The sequence below is a fragment of the Porites lutea genome, chromosome 14 (genome assembly GCF_958299795.1).
Source record: "Porites lutea chromosome 14, jaPorLute2.1, whole genome shotgun sequence".
NCBI classification, from domain to species: domain Eukaryota; kingdom Metazoa; phylum Cnidaria; class Anthozoa; order Scleractinia; family Poritidae; genus Porites; species Porites lutea.
In genome coordinates this window covers 15,470,045-15,490,966 of record NC_133214.1, presented here as the reverse complement: position 1 = coordinate 15,490,966, position 20,922 = coordinate 15,470,045, and the positions used below count along the sequence as shown (strand labels likewise).

The 20,922-nt window shown below is 39.4% G+C and overlaps 1 protein-coding gene across 3 annotated transcripts in view; it reads right to left on the bottom strand.

The window, feature by feature from the left end:
- LOC140924507 (uncharacterized) overlaps nucleotides 1–20,922 on the bottom strand; it is a 56,217-nt gene that overhangs the window by 14,545 nt on the left and 20,750 nt on the right. For all 3 annotated transcript variants that reach the window (XM_073374530.1, XM_073374528.1, XM_073374529.1), the window contains 5 exons: nucleotides 20,247–20,310; nucleotides 16,589–17,099; nucleotides 15,019–15,159; nucleotides 14,018–14,208; nucleotides 8,603–8,725 (listed from right to left, as the gene is read on the bottom strand). In XM_073374530.1, the coding sequence (XP_073230631.1) occupies nucleotides 8,603–8,725; nucleotides 14,018–14,208; nucleotides 15,019–15,159; nucleotides 16,589–17,099; nucleotides 20,247–20,310 (1,030 nt within the window). The remainder of the gene's footprint in view (nucleotides 1–8,602; nucleotides 8,726–14,017; nucleotides 14,209–15,018; nucleotides 15,160–16,588; nucleotides 17,100–20,246; nucleotides 20,311–20,922) is intronic.

Genomic DNA, 20,922 nt, shown 5'->3' with positions numbered 1-20,922 from the left:
TGCCGAAAACCCACCTGCAAATTTCGCCAATACTACGGGAAATACTCCCCCGATGGTATTGAGATTTTCTATGATGATGACTGGATGGAAAATAAGTTTTTCTTGTCTACCCAACAGACCGCATTCACTACGAGTTTTCTAAAGAGCTTTGATGCTGAACTATTAATCGGACAACTTTCCTACAACCAAAAAGCGAACATCTATAATGCAATTTACGGGTACAAACGCGGGCTAAAGAAGACGTCTAGCTCAGAGAAGGGAAAGGAAGACCATGTACACCAAGCTGATAGCGAGGAGACATTTTCTGGAAAGGATAACAGGTGAGTGACGGAAGTTATTTAGTCGTTTTATCTGCAACAGTGACATTCCAAAAAGCCACACGCATTAGAAAGAGACACGCAATAGTTCGTTCACGTTTTGTTAAAAGTAACAGGCCAAAATAATAAAAACGTGTATTGCACGGAAAAGAAACTGATTATGGTGAAATACGTTAGTGTTAGCGGATGTTTGGGGGTGCAACTCTAGAAATAAAGCTTCCCAAGTCAAATATTCTTCCTTGATTTCTTATTAAAAGGCGCATAAAGAAAAAACATATTAAAAAGTAGTCGTTATGCTATACGACTTGCGGGTAACTAGGATGGGGAACTTAAAATGTGAAAAAAGCAAACAAAGGGGATACAGTGAATTAGCTAGTTTGAAAGTGGTACTCACGACATACAGAGAAATCGCGTGTGTCATTACTATTACCACTGAATGTGTATCTTATTATTACTATCAAGGTGAAAATTGGTAATCGAGTCAGGTAATCTATAGAGCGGTATATGACTTAATTACTCCTTTTGACCAACCTGTCACAGACAACTCCTCTTCATAATTTAAACTTCGCACTGAGTCGAGTGACTGAACAGATGACAGTAAAAGTAGTCTTTACCAACAAAGAACGGATTTAGCCGAATTCATCAAAAACTATTCAGAAAGAAACTACTATGTGGGTTACATAAATTTCCAAACTAGATTTACCGAGAGACAAATGAGCGCTAAAATATAAACAAACAAAGACTGCCTTGTTCTTTTAGTTCAAACAAGACAGCAGAGGAAATACTAAAGGAGAGGGAGCAGCTGGATAGACGCCGACTAGAGCACGCACACCTTCAGTATGCTCTGCTGCAAATGATACATTTCTTCCCGGGATCCTTTATTCTGAACAAAATATCCTTCAAGAATTTCAGCGAAACTATCACCAATCTGGCTCCGTCTCTTCACGAAGCATTCACTGCGCACTATGCAGGTAGGACGTCATTTTTTGTTGTCTTGTCAGAAGTCAAAACGTCCCAAAATCTTGTTGTTTTTTCTACTTAAAAAAAACGTGCTAAAGGTATCTTGTCTTCTTCTAAGTCAAAAGAAGTGAGGTTAAATAATATGTTGACAAAACCTCTTTCTCTTTCCAGGCCATTCCTGCACGTTTCCTGGATGTGGCCGCTGCCTTGTCTTAGATGGAAATATGAAAAATCGGAGAGACGTTTGCATGGCTAGAGACGCTGGTTACATATCGTATGAAGGTCTACCTGGCTCAATTCGCACTGGCTGTATCAATTCACCTGCATATAACTCCAGGTTTTGTGAAGACCATGCAGAATTTGTGTGTAACCTGGAAACGGCTTCTGATGAGGAAAAAGTTGCTGGTGCTGCCATTGAATGTGAGGATTTCTCTTACGGACCGATCACCCGTGCAAGAGCCAAGGCAAATGGAAAAATCTCAGATAAAGAGTTTGTGATAGAAAAAATTATGGATAGTAAAGTGACGAGGAGTAACACCTATTACAAGGTACATAAACGAAGATGTCAAGAAATATAACGTTTGTCATGCTAACATAAATAACAAGCAGAAAAATTGAAATAGTTAAAGAAGGCAAGGCAAATCATTGTACAAAGAAAAGGGTCACACACACGCAACAACAACAACTTGGCCTAACCAACAATTAACGCGAAAGTCACGTTAAAACTGCTCCATGTCTTACTTATTTCCATGTTGTTAACAGTCTTAAATGTGGCATAATATTCTTTCGGCCAAGTTAAATAATGTAGCAATTCTTATTGCGCTCTTGTTCCCTTCATTGTTAGGTGAAGTATTTGGGAAAAAGTGAGTCTGAGGCCACGTGGGAACCATGCAACGGGATCTCAACATTTCTGATAGAAGGTTATGAGAAAAGACTGGAAACAGTGGTAACAGTGGTAGGAGACAATTACAATGGTCAGATGTCATGTACGCTAAAGTCAGCATTCCAGAGAGGAGAATCATCTCAACCACCTGAAAAGAAGCCGAAATGTTCCAACAATGAAATACCACAAGAAGGGTATGAAAGAAAAACCATAAAAAACTAAGCTTCTTATAAAAAAGATACTAAGAAAATACAAAGACATGTAGTGAAAAGCAGAAAACCATACAATTCAGATTGCATTCCATTGTTGGTTTCGTACTTCTAGTATTATTGCTCAATTGTCATTTCATGGCTGGGACACTTAGTCATACTACTGCCGACTCCTCTATTACGGACAGTTTTGACCCGAATAGTACGTAGCTCTGTTGATAAGCAAAGCTATAATGTTTGTGGGAGATTACAATAAAATTACCATGAGATCGAAAAAAGGGTTCATATTTGGTAAACTCAAATAATTCCACAAGAACTTTCCAAATAATTAGGCGGGAAACTTTATAGCTGATTTGTGGTTTGTTGTAAATACAGAATTTTTGCATGCAAGAGAGACGCAACCTTGTCCTGCAAAACAGAGAAGGACCGAGATGCAAGGCAGAGGAAGAATGACCGCTCTGCAGGTAAAATGCAAATTGTTCTCTTTTCAGGGCACAAGCCCCGTCACAATGGAGGGTCTCCTTGCGGTCACTATACACCTTGAGGATTGAATTTGACCAGAATTTTAGTACTGAGTTTATATATATTTCGATATTGTCACGCGGAATCCTGACTGTAATATAGAACAGCTTCTTCACAGAATTCAAAAGTGATTCAAATGTAATTTTACATTACTAAATTTTTTGTTTCTTCTCATGAACATGGCTACGTAAATTTTTTTTCAGCGCAAGCCCCTAGTGTAGACGTCTAGAAATACAGGCAGGAGCATCTACATGAATATACTTATTTTTAGAGTGTTCGTTAAAAATGTTTGATTTACTTCCTCTCAAGTTCACAAATTAGTATTCACAAAATGATTGTTTACTCCTAGGAATACTTTGTATTATGTCGCCGTGTGGAGTGATTACCCGGTGGTCGGAATTATTTTGCGCGGAATCAAAGACTCAAGTCTACGCAGTGTTGCACGATTTGTTAAGCCGGAATGAAAAGATATTTGAGGCTTTAAGTAAGAAACACTCATTAAAAATTGTTGTATATCATTGTGTACTGAAAATAGTATTAATAATAATAATAATAATAATAATAATAATAATAATAATAATAAAAACATACACAAAGCCGTGAAATAAGATTTTTATCATTACAGTTCTGTACCCTGTCCATGACCATCCACTGATCATTTACTCGCAGGGTACATTATTTATGACGATGGATGCCATTGGAAGAAATTTGCTCAAAACCCTTCTCGACGGGACGTGACAAGGACTGCAAAGAGATTGTCACAGCTATCGATTCTGGTGGACAAAATGCACATGAAGGGCCATGTCGATCAGTGGTGCAAAGAAAACTGCGACGCAAACAACGTAGAAGAGCTCAAAGGGGTAATGAGAGGAAAAAGATGTGGTGTGCAATGTTATTAATTTTATTTAGTACTATAAAGATCTCAGTTTCATTTAATAGGTCGTCGGCCACAACACTGAAACTTATTTTAATCTTATCACTTACTAAGTTATTTAATCACGGTAATTAATCCTTTCGCGGCATATAAGTGCATTCTACCATGAAGCGATATACAGACGTTTTGATGTTGTCATCTGACCTCTTTGTGTTTCACCTACAGATTGACACAGAAGTTTGCGAGCAGACCTTCTCTTGGCTGTCCAAATATGCAAAAATGACAAGGAAAATGAACAGAGGACACTTCGTCTTTTTCATAATTTATGTCCAGCATTTACATAACCTTAGAGAAGAGGAAAAACTGAGAAACAGTGGATATATGGCGTGATCTAACAATGATCAAATTTGAACCCGTACTGATAAGGAAGAAAGCTTGGTTGGTGATCGGATTTCTTAACTTTAAGTTTCTTTCAACAGCTGGCATTGAAACAATGGTTATATCTGCTATTAAAAATAAAAATAGTTCTTTAGGAAAAATGTAAAAAACCATACAGAAATAAAACCAAGTGCTCATAAAGCTTACTGAGCTTCTCGTGACTCAGGGAAAGTGCGACATTAAACTTACCTTGTCAGACTAATCTACCCTTCCACACCTTCGAGAAGTGTGGAACTAAGTAAAGAATGACAAAGGGTTCGTGACTCGGGGAAAGTGTGACAATATCCTTACTTTGTCGGACTTTTCCACACTTCCACACGTGTGGGAAGTGTAGAACTAAGTAAAGAATGACAAAGGGTTCATGACTGGGGAAAAGTGCGACAATATCCTTACTTTGTCGGACTATTCCACACTTCCACACCTCTGAGAAGTGTAGAACTAAGTAAAGAATGACAAAGGGTTCATGACTGGGGGAAAGTGCGACAATATCCTTACTTTGTCGGACTATTCCACACTTCCACACCTCTGAGAAGTGTAGAACTAAGTAAAGAATGACAAAGGGTTCATGACTGGGGAAAAGTGCGACAATATCCTTACTTTGTCGGACTATTCCACACTTCCAGACCTCTGAGAAGTGTGGAACTAAGTAAAGAATGACAAGGGGTTCATGACTGGGGGAAAAGTGCGACAATATCCTTACTTTGTCGGACTATTCCACACTTCCAGACCTCTGAGAAGTGTGGAACTAAGTAAAGAATGACAAAGGGTTCGTGACTGGGGGAAAGTGTGACAATATCCTTACTTTGTTGGACTTTTCCACACTTCCACACGTGTGGGAAGTGTAGAACTAAGTAAAGAATGACAAAGGGTTCATGACTGGGGAAAAGTGCGACAATATCCTCACTTTGTCGGACTATTCCACACTTCCACACCTCTGAGAAGTGTGGAACTAAGTAAAGAATGACAAAGGGTTCGTGACTCGGGGAAAGTGTGACAATATCCTTACTTTGTCGGACTTTTCCACACTTTCACACGTGTGGGAAGTGTAGAACTAAGTAAAGAATGACAAAGGGTTCATGACTGGGGAAAAGTGCGACAATATCCTTACTTTGTCGGACTATTCCACACTTCCACACCTCTGAGAAGTGTAGAACTAAGTAAAGAATGACAACGGGTTCATGACTGGGGGAAAGTGCGACAATATCCTTACTTTGTCGGACTATTCCACACTTCCACACCTCTGAGAAGTGTGGAACTAAGTAAAGAATGACAAAGGGTTCATGACTGGGGGAAAAGTGCGACAATATCCTTACTTTGTCAGACTATTCCACACGTCCACACCTCTGAGAAGTGTAGAACTAAGTAAAGAATGACAAAGGGTTCATGACAGGAAAAGTGCGACAATATCCTTACTTTGTCGGACTATTCCACACTTCCACACGTCTGGGAAGTGTAGAACTAAGTAAAGAATGACAAAGGGTTCATGACTGGGGAAAAGTGCGACAATATCCTTACTTTGTCGGACTATTCCACACTTCCACACCTCTGAGAAGTGTAGAACTAAGTAAAGAATGACAAAGGGTTCATGACTGGGGGAAAAGTGCGACAATATCCTTACTTTGTCCGACTATTCCACACTTCCAGACCTCTGAGAAGTGTGGAACTAAGTAAAGAATGACAAAGGGTTCGTGACTCGGGGAAAGTGCGACAATATCCTTACTTTGTCGGCATATTCCAACCTTCCACACCTCTGAGAAGTGTAGAACTACGTAAGAAGTGAAGAAACTCTGGATTTCATGGCCAGTGCTGGACATGGCTCCTGCCTAAAGTATCACAGGGTTACACTGCACCCATGAGTGTGCCACCTAAAGTACAGCCTATGTTTGTTAGCTCTGCCTAAAGAATCACTGGGTTACACTGCACCCATGGGTGTGCCACCTAAAGTACAGCCTATGTTTGTTAGCTCTACCTAAAGAATCACTGAGTTACACTGCACCCATGGGTGTGCCACCTAAAGTGCAGCCTATGTTTGTTGGCTCTACCTAAAGAATCACTGGGTTACACTACCCCATGGGTGTGCCACCTAAAGTGCAGGCTATGTTTGTTAGCTCTGCCTAAAGAATCACAGGGTTACACTGCACCCATGGGTGTGCCACCTAAAGTGAAGCCTATGTTTGTTAGCTCTGCCTAAAGAATCACTGGATTACACTGCACCCATGAGTGTGCCACCTAAAGTGCAGCCTATGTTTGTTAGCTCTACCTAAAGAATCACTGGGTTACACTGCACCCATGGGTGTGCCACCTAAAGTACAGCCTGTGTTTGTTAGCTCTACCTAAAGAATCACTGGGTTACACTGCACCCATGAGTGTGCCACCTAACGTGCCGCCTATGTTTGTTAGCTCTGCCTAAAGTATCACAGGGTTACACTGCACCCATGAGTGTGCCACCTAAAGTACAGCCTATGTTTGTTAGCTCTGCCTAAAGAATCACAGGGTTACACTGCACCCATGGGTGTGCCACCTAAAGTACAGCCTATGTTTGTTAGCTCTACCTAAAGAATCACTGAGTTACACTGCACCCATGGGTGTGCCACCTAAAGTGCAGCCTATGTTTGTTGGCTCTACCTAAAGAATCACTGGGTTACACTACCCCATGGGTGTGCCACCTAAAGTGCAGGCTATGTTTGTTAGCTCTACCTAAAGAATCACTGGGTTACACTGCACCCATGGGTGTGTCACCTAAAGTACAGCCTGTGTTTGTTAGCTCTACCTAAAGAATCACTGGGTTACACTGCACCCATGGGTGTGCCACCTAACGTGCCGCCTATGTTTGTTAGCTCTGCCTAAAGTATCACAGGGTTACACTGCACCCATGAGTGTGCCACCTAAAGTACAGCCTATGTTTATTAGCTCTGCCTAAAGAATCACTGGGTTACACTGCACCCATGGGTGTGCCACCTAAAGTACAGCCTATGTTTGTTAGCTCTACCTAAAGAATCACTGAGTTACACTGCACCCATGGGTGTGCCACCTAAAGTGCAGCCTATGTTTGTTGGCTCTACCTAAAGAATCACTGGGTTACACTGCCCCATGGGTGTGCCACCTAAAGTGCAGCCTATGTTTGTTAGCTCTGCCTAAAGTATCACAGGGTTACACTGCACCCATGGGTGTGCCACCTAAAGTGCAGCCTATGCTTGCTCTGCCTAAAGAATCACTGGGTTACACTGCACCCATGGGTGTGCCACCTAAAGTACAGCCTGTGTTTGTTAGCTCTGCCTAAAGAATCGCTGGGTTACACTGCACCCATGAGTGTGCCACCTAAAGTGCAGGCTATGTTTGTTAGCTCTACCTAACGAATCACTGGCTTACACTGTACTCACGGACATTTGCCTCGCGCTCTCTTCAAAGACAAAAAAGATATAGTCTGTTTGGCCAAAAATCAAGCTTTGTTTTCCCTAAAAATTTGACACCATCTTAGGGCCCCGAAAGACGTTAAAAGTTCCTCCATAATAGAAGAGTGTTTTGCTAGAGTTAACAAACGTTTGGCTTACATGAGTTTCAATATAAAGGTGCAAAAACTTATCAGCATAATTATAGCACACAAACATTGTCATCCTGAATAAGCCAAGCAAATATGAATAAAGCATATAACGAGGAATATTCGTCAAATGGTCTCGTTAAGTAAATTATACTTTGCGAAAGAAATTTATCGCTTGTATCCGTGTTACGCATCGAAAAAGCGAGGAGTCATCGCATGACATTAGGTAACAGAGGTAATATACTCACGAGTTTCACGAATTCTAATTCCACGATTTTTCGCCGAGTAACAAATTTAAACTTCAATTCTTACCTTACAGTGGTCGGTTCATTTACCTTACATTTGCCAACACTAATAAACATGAACAAAACGATGAAATCCGGCACTCTTCTTTCAGAGGTAGCAAGCCGCATGAAGCAAAATCCACCGATATGCGCTGCATTCTCACTACAAATATAAACATTTGTCCTGAAGAAAATACGACGAAGAGGAAAAAATGCCAGATCTTCGCCTCGGCAATGTATTCCAGCTACCAAGCCGGCGTATCTCCAGAAAGTGGACTCGAAGTGGGACAACCTTCTGATTTTTTTAGGAGCCCTTTGCGCGCAAACTAATTTATTCTGGCGCAAAATGAAGATTAAGAAAATGTATCTGAAATCTAATACACGACAAGAAAATTTTCGCACTTTTGAGGAGCGCGACAAATTAAATGGGATTAAGTCGGATTAGCTGCCCGCGGAGAAAACATCCCTGCGTGGGATGGTACTTCCGGTAAAAAGCCTCTGTGTCCTCTCATGAAAATGAGCCTGCAAACTAAACAATAGAAGTAGGCACCCAAATTACGTTTCTATGGAAACTCACATTGGATTTCTTGACATAAATTTCAGAGTTTCCCAGGTCCCTCGCCATTCCAAAGTCAGTGATCTTGCATCGCAGGTTATCACCAATTAACACGTTCCGGGCAGCTAAATCTCGGTGGATAAGCTGTCAGGAAATCAAAACAAGAAACGCCTGTTATTTTTCATTTGAGTAACAACAAACTGGGGAACCATACTTCTCTATTGTTTTCGCCCCCTTTGAGCCCTGTCATCACCAGACTCCAGATAAATTATCAAATTGACTTACCAGCCAGAAACTCTGAAAGATGAAGGACACAATAATAAACTCTGGAATCTCTAAAAGTAAACTAAAGGAGCCCTTGTCTCCAATGTAACACTTAAACAAATGTTCCATGTTCAAGAGTCCATCCTTAAACTGCTCTTCGATTCTGTTATCTCCACTATCAATGCAAAGGTCGAGAAATTGGCGAACTCTGTCGCGACTTTCAAAGCAAGTCTTGAATACACACACACACAAAAAAAAAGACGAGGGGGATTTATCGTCCTCAAAATCGCAACTCAAGGGCGCTGAGAAAGATATGGATGAAATCAAAACTGCCATGGGTTTTCAGGAAAATAAAAAAATAGAGTACCTCGAGAACCAAAGCGGACGAAACTACAACAGAGTGTCTGGAATACAAGAGTCGGCGGGCGAGACGTGCGAAGTGGTTGAATCGAAAGTCAGAGATCAAGGATATGGTTAGTTTTAAAGTTTAATCGAGTGAGCACACCGAGTTTTATAGCGTATAAAGAGCAGACGGGTGGAATTCAACACCAAGCTCATCCAAAGCCGAGAGTAACTGTTTGCCGATCTTGTGACTGGAAACAATAGGAAGCTGTTCTCTAGAACAACAACAACAACATAACGCAGTAAGTCGTGCAGGCCTGTCATTGATTATTATCACTTAAAGACATGCTCGTTAGTGCAAAAATATAAGGCAGCGTTCATAACAATGACCACACCATAACGCAGTGGGTCCTGCAGGCCTGTCGTTGATTATTATCACATGCTCGTTAGGACAAAAATATAAGGCAGCGTTCACAAAAAAATGACCACAACATAACGCAGTGAGTCGTGCAGGCCTGTCATTGATTATTATCACGCCTCCTTACGTGGAGAAACTCAAGGAAGCCAAGGAGGAAGGAAAAATAATAATAATAATAATAATAATAATAATAATAATAATAATAATAATAATAATAATAATAATGATAATAATGAGAAGAAGAAGAAGAAGAAGAAGAAGAAGAAGAAGAAGAAGAAGAAGAAGAAAGGTCTTTAAAACGCTGGGTATTAACTCTAGGGAGTTGACGGCTAGGACCTCGGAGGCGCGCTGAACTTTAGCATATTTTATCTTAGATCGCTTTACCACTCGTGATAAACATTTCCAAATGGTTAAGTATTTGTACTGACTAATACGTGCTTTTTGACACATTAATGGATGAATTAACATTTATTCATGTAAACGAAGACGTTCAATGTTTGAGCAGTTAAATGGAGCTTTACGTTAGGATCTCGATAGATTAGCTAACCTCAGGTTCCTTTATTACCTGAAATTTTAGCCTTTGTAGCAATCATGATCCTGATGCTAATTCTTTTCAGAGTTAGTTTAGTAGTATTATTAAGACCTGGCTTCTAGAATCATGCCAATATTTCAAATCATAATTTCATCCACATAACTCGTAAAGATAGGACCGGTGTAGGACGTGTAAGTTTACATTTAGCTGACGAGTGTCAATTTAAATGTTGACCTGACCTAGATTTTACATTTTTAAAAAATAGTTTTTCATGATTTAGAAACAAGTTTTACAATGTTTTATAAGAATAATTACTAATGAAATAAATTATACAATTCAACATAACATAAAAGAAAAACAAAAAAGGGTAAGAACGACAACAACAAAAAGAAAAAAATGGAATGGGGAAAAAAGGAAAAAAAAGAAGAACGATGCTTAGTACTGCTAAGTAAGAAAGTTGTCATTTCTACGAACAGCTGTGCATTAACCACTATTACAGTGCGACTACCATAACCGGGGCCACCTAGACAAAGTTGACCAATCGGATTACAGGAAAATAACAACATATTCCGAGAAAGTTAGTTGTCAATCATAATTACCACCTGACGAAATAAACAACATGGATAGAAATCAACCAATTACAACCTAATGACAAAATAGCAGCTTATGTCAAGGAAATATGTCTTCTCTGTGTTGTATGCAAAGTTTCGAATAGAACTGGTTTCCTGGAAAACGTTTGCTATTGAAATTAATCTTTAAGCTTCGAGTAACTTACGGTTTTTTTTCTTTACGAGCTGCTAATTGGCCCACAACAAACTTTCTTGGAATGCATTGTTATTTTCCTGTAATCCGATGGCAATGTAAGTACAATGCTAGCGGTTTTATAAACAACAGGCGCTCAGTGGGAGTCTAGAATTCTCTTCAATCGCTCTTTTTCTTCACTTTTCAATTCTTCAACGTCACTATTCAGAAAAGATACTTCTTTATCCATCGTAGTGACATACTTTTTGAACTGCTTGGCATCTTCAACTTTTTCAACTGCGCTCTCAGGCTTGTTAACCGTCGATTTTAACTGGTTAATTGTTTCAATTACTGTTTCTAGTTTGGTTTCTAAACCTTCAAGTTTGGATAAAATGAGCTTCAATTGTTTATTAATGTATCCATATTGCTCGTTACTTCAAGGGCTTCACAGTCGTCAGTTAAAATGGCGTCTTCTAGTATCTCATCAGCGATGATGTCTTCGTTGCAAACTCTCTTCGCTCCTCAGTGGTGATTTTGCTTCTTGGTCGAAGTCGCTAGTTCTAGTTTTCCTTTTAGTGCTGTAAAGAAGGTCTCCCAAGTATAGAAAAAAAGCCCAAAATATTCAACGTTATTCGGGAGCGAGAAGAAACATGTCCTCACATGGCGAGAGCTCGACCCAATCCCACCTAGTTTTTTCATGCACTGATGAATGTGTAGTCAATGTTTCGGGCCCGAAAGAGAAAAATATAACTGAAGGAGTTTCTTTCACAAATATACTACCATGCTTTTCTCTAAAAAACGTGAATGTTACTCCGCTTTTCACAAACATGCGAACTCTAAAGTTCAAAAGCCGCCTTCACAATTGCGTTTTTCGCTGCCGCCAATCATAATTACGATAACAAGCAACGAACCTCGAAACATAGAAACACACAAAACGGATCGAAATCCACCAATCACAAATCAGAAACCACGACCTTTTGAACCTGTTAAAGTAAAGTTTTGTTTCCTAAGAGGTCCGATAAGATGATTGACGGCAGTGAAAAACGCAATCGTCAGTTGGCTTTTGAACTTCAGAATACGCATGTTTGTGAAAAGCGCAATAAGAATATTACTTCGAGCAAACCCTTGATAAATAGAGGTATTCTTAAATCCGTAAGAAAAAAAAAATATATAAAAGCGTTTCACAGTAATTAAACACAACTTCATATCGTGAACAACTATAAAAACAAACTGACCCATTCCATTCGCGCTGCTTAATGTCATATTGCAATAACAAAAATTAGATGGAAATGAATCAAATGCGAAATCTATTTGGAAATTACTCAACGAACTTATTAACAACAAGAAAAGTAAGTGTTCTTTAACTTCGTTCTTCAAAACTACCATTAAAGAAATATTAATCCTACTCATAAAGGAAACCATTTTTGTGAGTATTTTACAAATATTGGGCCTAACTTAACTAAATCAATTCCGGCCTGTGATAAATCTGATCGTTCTTTATTGAACCAAAGTTTTATAATCTGCGCACCACTGGCAACGTACTATTTTAATTGACTTGTCTCTAATTACATTATTGGAGTACCCCACCAAATGAAAATTGTGCGAGTAGTTTCTTTGCTTAACTCAGGTGATAACTCTGTTTATAAATTGATAGACCTGTATCAGTTTTACCGGTTTTCTCCAAATTCCTAGAAAGAATCGTCTACAACCGCCGGATAAATTTTAAAAATAAATATGAGTTCTCCTCTCCCGGAATCAATATGGACCCAGAAAATTCACACATTCTTAAATCTAGTAGTATGATAAGATCTCTGACGCACTTGATGTATAATAAGAAGGTCACTTAAGGCCTATTCATTGACCTATCAAAGGATTTTAATACAGTAAATCAGTAAATTTTGCTTCAGAAATTAGAACATTATGGAGTAAGTGATGTTGCATTGCTATGGTTTAAAAGCTATCATACTTGTCGAGAACAATTTTGTGCCGTATAATGGTTACAACTGTTTGCCGTCAGATATTACTTATGGAGTTCTTCAGGGCTCCATATTGGGTCCTCTGTTATTTTCGGTATATATAAATGATCTATATTATAACCAAAGGTTTTGCAGTTGATATCATTTACCGATGGCATTAATATCTTCTATTTGCATTCTGACGCATCCCAGCATATGGAAGTTGTGATTTTCGAACTGAAAAAGACAGCTTTTTTTTTTTAACAAATAATCTAAAAATATTTAAAAATCTAATTTCATTACATTCAAGCCAAGATACAAAAAAGGTAAACACTTGATCTTGCTCTAAAGAGTGTTTTAAGGAACCTTCTCCCTATAGGAAAATTTATGCATCTATACAAATCTGGCTTACTTCCTGATATGTTTTTAGTGTCACACTACTTGCATTCTTATAGCTATACTGGTAGCCTGCGCCCGAAGGAGGTAACTTCTTCAGGCTTCAGGTATATGAAAGAATGGAGATCTCACATGTGAGAGGGTACGAAAATCTGTCGTTTCGGTCAGTAAAAAGGCAGGGCTGACAGATCAATTCGCGTGAAAAATTCGAGAAAACGGTCTGGTTTTGTGATGTGTGCCCCCCCCCCCCCCCCCCCCAACACACACACACACCATGTATTCACCCCATTGCAGGAATAAAGTAAGAACGTTTTCATTTCTTGTACCAAGGTCCTAAATTCTTTAATTCTCTAAGTGATGAAATTAAAATGCAACAATTATCGCCACTTTTCTCTCTATTAAAACTGATAGCATTCCTTTGCCTCCAGCTCTTTCACTCTTTCCCCTTTTCGTTTTGTGTTTTTTAGCCTAACCATACCTCGTAAAAATACCTAACATTTTATACTGTTAAGTAAGTCTGCCATTGATTTTGAATTATCATATTAATCATGGGTGACAAATTACGAAAAAAAATAAACAATGATCACTTCCACCCATCACTTGCACTCTCGTCTTTAAGATTAAAAGTTCTTCATTTTCTTTTGTCTAGAATAAATATACTCGACCGCGATTTCTTAATTTGAATTGGTAAATTTTATCACTTAAACCCACGTGACATTACCTTTATCCCATCAGTCCTAAAGCACGTGCAAAGTTGGCGGGTATCGTGATTACACATACCAACTCACCTGGTGATCAGCGATGTATTCCATTCCACGAGCAATGTCGGCGGCAAATTGGTAAAGCAATTGCTTCGTTAGCTTCTGTGGGTCTTCCTTTATTTTTAAATTATAGTAATCATCATTTTCTCCCCTTCTTTTCTTTAGATATCCTCGTAGATCGCCATAAGGAGCAAACTCTAAGACGACAAAAGGTGGCCCTGTAAAAAGACAAAATAGAGTTAGGCGCCAAACTAAAATTTAAGCAAAATCTCTTTTCTTTTACTTGGAAATTTTCACTTCAATAAGTTAGGTGAAACGTATGTGTTTCTGACTGTCGATTCTCTCCATCGAAAAGTAAAATACTTTTGTAGTGTTAATGTGTGGAGCGCAGGGTTCAAAATAATTTTTGGACAGTTGGACGGTCATCAAATCTTAGCTCGGTTTTTGGCTCGTTTCCGACCGGTCAAAATGTTAAAGACTAGCAAACCGCTAGTTGGCATTCACAAAGCCGCAAACCGGGACCTTCTCATCACTATTCTCCGAATTTATAACTGCAAGCAGCTAAAATATTTTTTTTACGATTTAATTGTGAATGAATTAATGTGGATGAATTTATTTTTCCAGTTATTTATTTGAAAGCCATGCACTTGACCGGTCACAATGACCGGCCAACTAGAAGTTTGTCCGGACAAATGGTCATCTTGGCCGGACATTGTCCGTCGACCGGCCGTTATTTTGAGCCCTGGAAGCGCAACATTCAGTTTAGGACATTTTTATCTCAAGAACGTACACAAATCATAGGCCTTTCACGCGTTCATAACAAGCAGGCATGACTATTGTAACAGTTACTATGTCGCTTACCTTACCTCAAAAGACGCTGCCAAGCTTGATAGGGATTTGTTGAAAACTAACGGTGGGGGGCATGACCTTGCCCCCCACCGTTAGTTTTCAAACCAAACCGCAAAAGTCTGTAAAATTTCAGGAGGTTCATTAAACATTAGGTTCTTACACGCGGGTATTCAACTTACTTAAGTCCCTCCTTCCTTTGCATCTAACCTCATTTTTAGTAACACAGCCCAGCAACTGTATGACGTTTGGATGAGGTTTAAGTTTCTTCAGCAGTTCCAGTTCAGTCGAAAGGTCCTTGAGGTCTGACTTGGAAAAATTGTCTATGACAGATAAAAAACGATCTTTAATGCAAAATCTACCGCCTTTTTACAGACAAAGCAAACAAAACGTCATGCGCTGCCGATAGACACCAAGAGAAGCTTCCGAACATACTTAAGGTAGTACTTAACAAAACTGGAACAATTTTTGTGAGTTTTCATTTATTACAAATAGATATTTAGGTGATTGTCCGAACCATAGTGATAGGACCACTTTAAGGCTCTTTAAGTGAGTTCATGACGTTGGTTAATGTACGTGAAATAAAGTTATAACTCCAATAGTCGCTGTCTTCGACCCGTCACATTGGCGTACCCAAATGGGGGAGAAAACTACTGTAAAATCCCTAACTAGAAAAATGCTAAAAAGATTTTTTTTGTTTTGAACACAATTCTACAAGCATTTTTAAACTCATAAGATTTTAATATTAGCTTCAAAGTTATCTTTGGGAAAATTCCTGTGGAAAAAAGTGTTGCCATGGAAATGCCACGAAGTTTAGCAGGTCTTGGTTAATAGGTTTTAGTATGTTATTGTTTGCTGTTCCCTCCATTTCAATGTAAGACCACAATTGACCATTGTTAAACGTGGTCATTGTGTCCATGACAATTGTGTACATGGTTGAACACTGTCGCAAAATTCGTAATTTTGACCATAGTCGACCATGGTCAAATTTGTGTCATTTAACGTTCATTGTTGACCATGGTTACATCACCGCCGGACCATGTTAAACCATGGTTTTTCCAGAAATAAATAAATAAGAAAAAAATGTTAAACCATGCTAGCTGACCATAGATCATCTATGGTTAAACCATGGTTGACCATATTCTGACTGTGATCCTGAAGCAAGGGGCATGAGTGGAAGTAAATGGTTAAAGTCAGTGGGGATACTTTCCGTCTCTATTGGTTTAGATTGGGTTCCGAGCTGCTAAATAACGAATCTATCACACTCGAAATCATGAGTGAACCGAAGTCATATCTCATGAGGTATGTTTTACGACAACTAGTATTTCCCTGGTCCAGACTAGGCTACATGTGTTTACTGTTAATTTGAAAATTATAAAGTCGACGCTGTTCAAAAGAGTCTTAACCTTCGTTTCGACAGAGCTGCCTTCTTCAGGGTACAAGACTAAATACCGTTAACGAACTCTTTAACGGTACGGTATTTAGTCTTATACCCTGAAGAAGGAGGCATTGCCGAAACATCGGTTAAGACTCTATGAACAGCGTCGACTTTACAATTTTCAAGTTAACATTAAGTAGCTACGCTGCGCAGGGAATTTAATCTTTATTTTACATGTGTTTACTATGTACTTAGTAGTAAGAAAATTGTAATAATGTCTCATATTTGCACTCTCACCCATAAATGTTTTTTAGTGCCCCGGCCTGGTTCAAGACTTACGGTACACTTACTACAAGTAAGACAATTAAGCTTACCTCTCAGCATCTTGACAGCCACAACTGACTGCTCACCCATACCAGTAACATCATACACCTTTCCTTTCCAGACCTGACCAAATGCCCCTCCACCGATTTTCTTGCTTAACGTTAGATGATTAGGTGGAATTTCCCAGTTAAGGTTATAATAACTGTGTGTACAAGGTGACTCGCCAATAGCAATGGGTTGATGGGTGGCGCCTTGCGGGATCTCTGTAATTTCATATGTAATAGTCGGGGGTCGTTTTTTCAGATAGTTACTTGCTCCGTGGAGAGTTGTTGCGATTGTTTGAAGATCGATTGGTGAAGTGGGCTGCTCTTGGCTCGTCAAGCCATGATTTGCAGACCTCTGTCCAGAAATAACTGGCGCAGGCAAAAACGTTGCCTCAGTGGCAGGTTGACTTCGTTGCTCTTCCATGTTTGTTGGTGATGTTGACGTCGATTCTTGAATGAACGGTGAAGATTCTGATAGCATCACGGAGTCATGCCTTAAATCTTCTGACTCTTGAGCCTACAATAAATCGAACCCACATTCGATTACGACAAAGTCTGGCGAGCTTATTTTTGGTAAAGAATATCTGGTGTTTACATCGCAACAAAAAGAAAAGCCGTTTCGTTTGCTCGAAGGTGAAAAGCAACAATCAGTACGCGCGAAAAGCCATATTCTCTGCTTTGGTTCAATACTTACCACAAAGTGTGAATGCAAGCTCTTTCCAGGGGTCAGTTTAGTAAAACTCTTACAAGTGTAATTTACAAGTGTGGCTATTGTTTTCAGACTCTAAAACAATGGCTACACTTGTAAATAATACTTCTAAGAGTTTTATTAAATTGACCTCAGTACTTAGAACATATTGGTCAACACTATGTTGACAAAGAAGATGCTTTTTGTGAAGTCGAAGCGTTCTTACCAACGGGACCCTTGGATTAATATCGCAAAACTATTAAACATCTATTAAACATCTCTACTGAACAAGCGAGGAGGGGTACGAAAGATAAGGTTGGTTTCGCTGCATTGGTTGAACGAGTATTCGACAATGAAAATCCGTCGAGACAATAAGATTACCGATGGGAGGAGTAAACTGGAACTACTTTGCTAGTTTTAATAACTTTGTTAATCTGCCTTCGGGCAGAGTAAAGTATCCAAGCAGAGAAAGCATGATTCATTGCATGCTGCCTTAAATCCCCCAGTTCTTGCACGGTGTCAGTAAGAAAGCAGCAACTGGCCTTTCTTAATAAAGAGATATATGCATGCTTATTGAATAAAGGAGAAAACTGAAACGCTCAAGTTAAAAGTTCTCTTGTTATTCAAAGAGTCAAAGTAAATAGAGTTTTGATTTCAGTAATTTTAAAAATCAAACAGTGAGGATTCCAACTGTTGTCCGAAAAGGTTACCTTTCGGCTTGAAGAGGTAAAGATAATTTATTACTGATAATTTATTATTATTTATTTAAGATTGAGCCTTTGCATGGGTATTTCCGACGAAATCGAAGTCGCGACAATCGTCATTGGTAAAGCGAGGATCCTTGAGGTTAAAGCGACGATCGCATTGTCATTTCAGTCAAGTTTGACGCGAGTCGTGCAATGACGACAAAGACACCCACCAAACTGAAGTGTACTGCACGTTCAGTGTTTTTCTTCAACTTATTTTCTCGTTTTTGCAGTCGTTGTGGTGGCGCCGAGCTCGCTAGTAGCTTTAAGCCTGGTTTTCACGAGTGCATAAGCATAAGCATAAGCATAACGACATACGGACGCGCTAAATGGCATAGTTCTCCTCAACCCGATAATAAACAAGATAGCGGACGAAGCTTCCGCCATATTGCTTTGGTCAATACTCACCTCCATACTCCAAAATAACGTTGACACATTATGATTCATACACAAGCAATTCTCTACAAAGTAAGGAGCCGCATTGACTATCAACACTGATTAGGCTTAAGCCCTGAAAATAGTGATTAGGGTTAAGCCCTGACTCGATAAACAGTTAGCTTCTATTTGGGGGGTTAAAGTTGATGCTATACCGTAAAGTTCCGATAGTAACGACCCCTCGAAAGTAGCGACCCCCCGAAATTAACGTCGATTTTTTGTGGCCGCTAGTAAATCCCGAAAGTAGCGACCCCCCCCCCCCCAGAAAGATGCAAGACCAAGTTTTTAAAATTGTATACCGTATCCTTAAATTTGTCAATCAATAGTCAAAATTTTAATGTACAATACATATGTTCGTGCAGTGTCACAAATTGTTCACGATAAGGGGAAGCTTTATGCCCCCATTCGTCCTTGACATCAGTTCACTGATGTAGCGAGGTAAGAACCGGCATAATTTCGTATTAACAACAGGAACGTTTCTACCAATTGAAATTGAAAACTCTATATAGTTTTCGTCGATTAACATGAACGGTTTCTTCCAATTAAATTACACTGAGATACCGGTACGGGGTACAGACTAAAACGCAGCGGTGCGTCATTCAGGACAATCGCCGCAGTTTAGCTTTCCACAACTGAGTCAGTGAAGAACTCGATCTCTTCTATATCGGCTGATTCACCCATGCGGTAGTCCGGTAAACCATCGATACCATCGGAAAAAAAGCTCGCGCCAGCTATATTTGTAAACGATTTTTGTTCCCCGAAAGTAACGACCCTCCGAAAGTAGCGACCTCCAAAGGCTGCTAATTCCGAAAGTAACGAGGGTCGCTACTATCGGAACTCTACGGTATATGTTCAAATCAAACTATTAATCGTCAGCAAATTCTCAGTGGTGTAGTGGTATATAGGTGATGGGCTGCAGATTCTACACACTGTGTTCGATTCCTACTTACGCCCATCTAATTTTTTTTTTAAATTGAAGAGACTTAGACTTTCAGGAACATTTCTCAAGCAGAAATTTCATGTGGGAAAAGGGAAATGTCTCAGAATGTCTTGTGAGTGGGAAATGTCGGTTTGGAGTATGGAGATGAGTGCTAACCTATTGCTTTTGATATGTTCGCATGAGGGTCTGGATCAAAGTGACCTATGATTGGTTCAAGGCCTTGTGCTTATGCTTGTGCTTATGTCGACTCCGTTTTTACTAGTCAAAGCTACGACATAAGCATAAGCACAAGAAGAACGAACTTGTCCGCTTTTCTTCTGCTTATGCTTATGTTGACCCAGTTTTCACTTGCTTACACATGTGCCTGCGCTTATGCTTATGCTTAGAGTGGTTTTCGTTTGAGTGTCGTAAAACCAAAACCAAAGTAATTACTCTGGCCAATCACATAGGACACAGACAATACATTGAACCAATCAAAACTCGAAGTAATTACATGTGGCTGACGCAAAGCGCGGGAAAATGCATGCGAGCGCGTCACAATTGGCTTTGGTTTTACTTCTGATTGGATGAAAAGGTGGCGCGAATCTTTTAAGCCAATCGTATCGTGTAGAAAGTGCAAAACCAATTACTTTTCGACACTCAAATGAAAACCGCTCTACCACTGAAAACAATTCTTGATATGCAACGATTTCATGGAAAACGCCCGACATTAAAAAAAATGTTGCATATTTAGAAAAGCGTTTAAGCTTACTATCGTGTTGGGAAGTATTATGTACTACCCTCACTAAATCTACCTGATAGGCGTAAAGCAATTTAACCGCTATTGCAAAAAAACAGCACAAGAAATCCCCTTACCAGCTCAGATGTGAGATCCACTTCATCATACGAAGAAGATGAGGAAGACGACTCTATATTTATCCTACAAAATGTACCAGCGGATACAAAGTAAACGTTCTGGTAATTACGCTCAAGTGTCAGTAGCCGTTAAAAATGATTATTCTATAAGATATAAAATATAGAACGGACTGAAATATATTAAATTTTAGTAATAGACCGCACTTTGTATTCACCGGTTTTACCGGCAAAATAACCCACGCGGGGTGTTTAGAGAACACAGGAAAAGCTAGAAGGCGAGTAATTTACAAGCTTTAATTTCTACTGTTCTCCCAACATCCCAATTAGAGTATTTCGCCGGTAAACCAGTCAAATGTGCAATCTGTTGCTTTAATAAAAATAACCTTACTTAAAACATAGTTTTTCCGGGCAAAAAAGTGGATTATAATGCAGTGATCACGTTGCTTCTTTTCCTTACACTAATCAGTTGCAACTTGCGCGCGAAAGCCAATCAAAACAATGATTTTAATGTACAAATAGTGGCATCGCGCAAATTATTTTCGTCCGAACTTCCTCAGACTTTTTCTCCATCAAACACATTTGATTTTTGATACGTTTGCATGACAACTTTGCTTGATGACCGAAAACTTTCGTTTTGGCCACTGTCTTGAAAGTTTTGTTTGACAAAGGTTTAAAA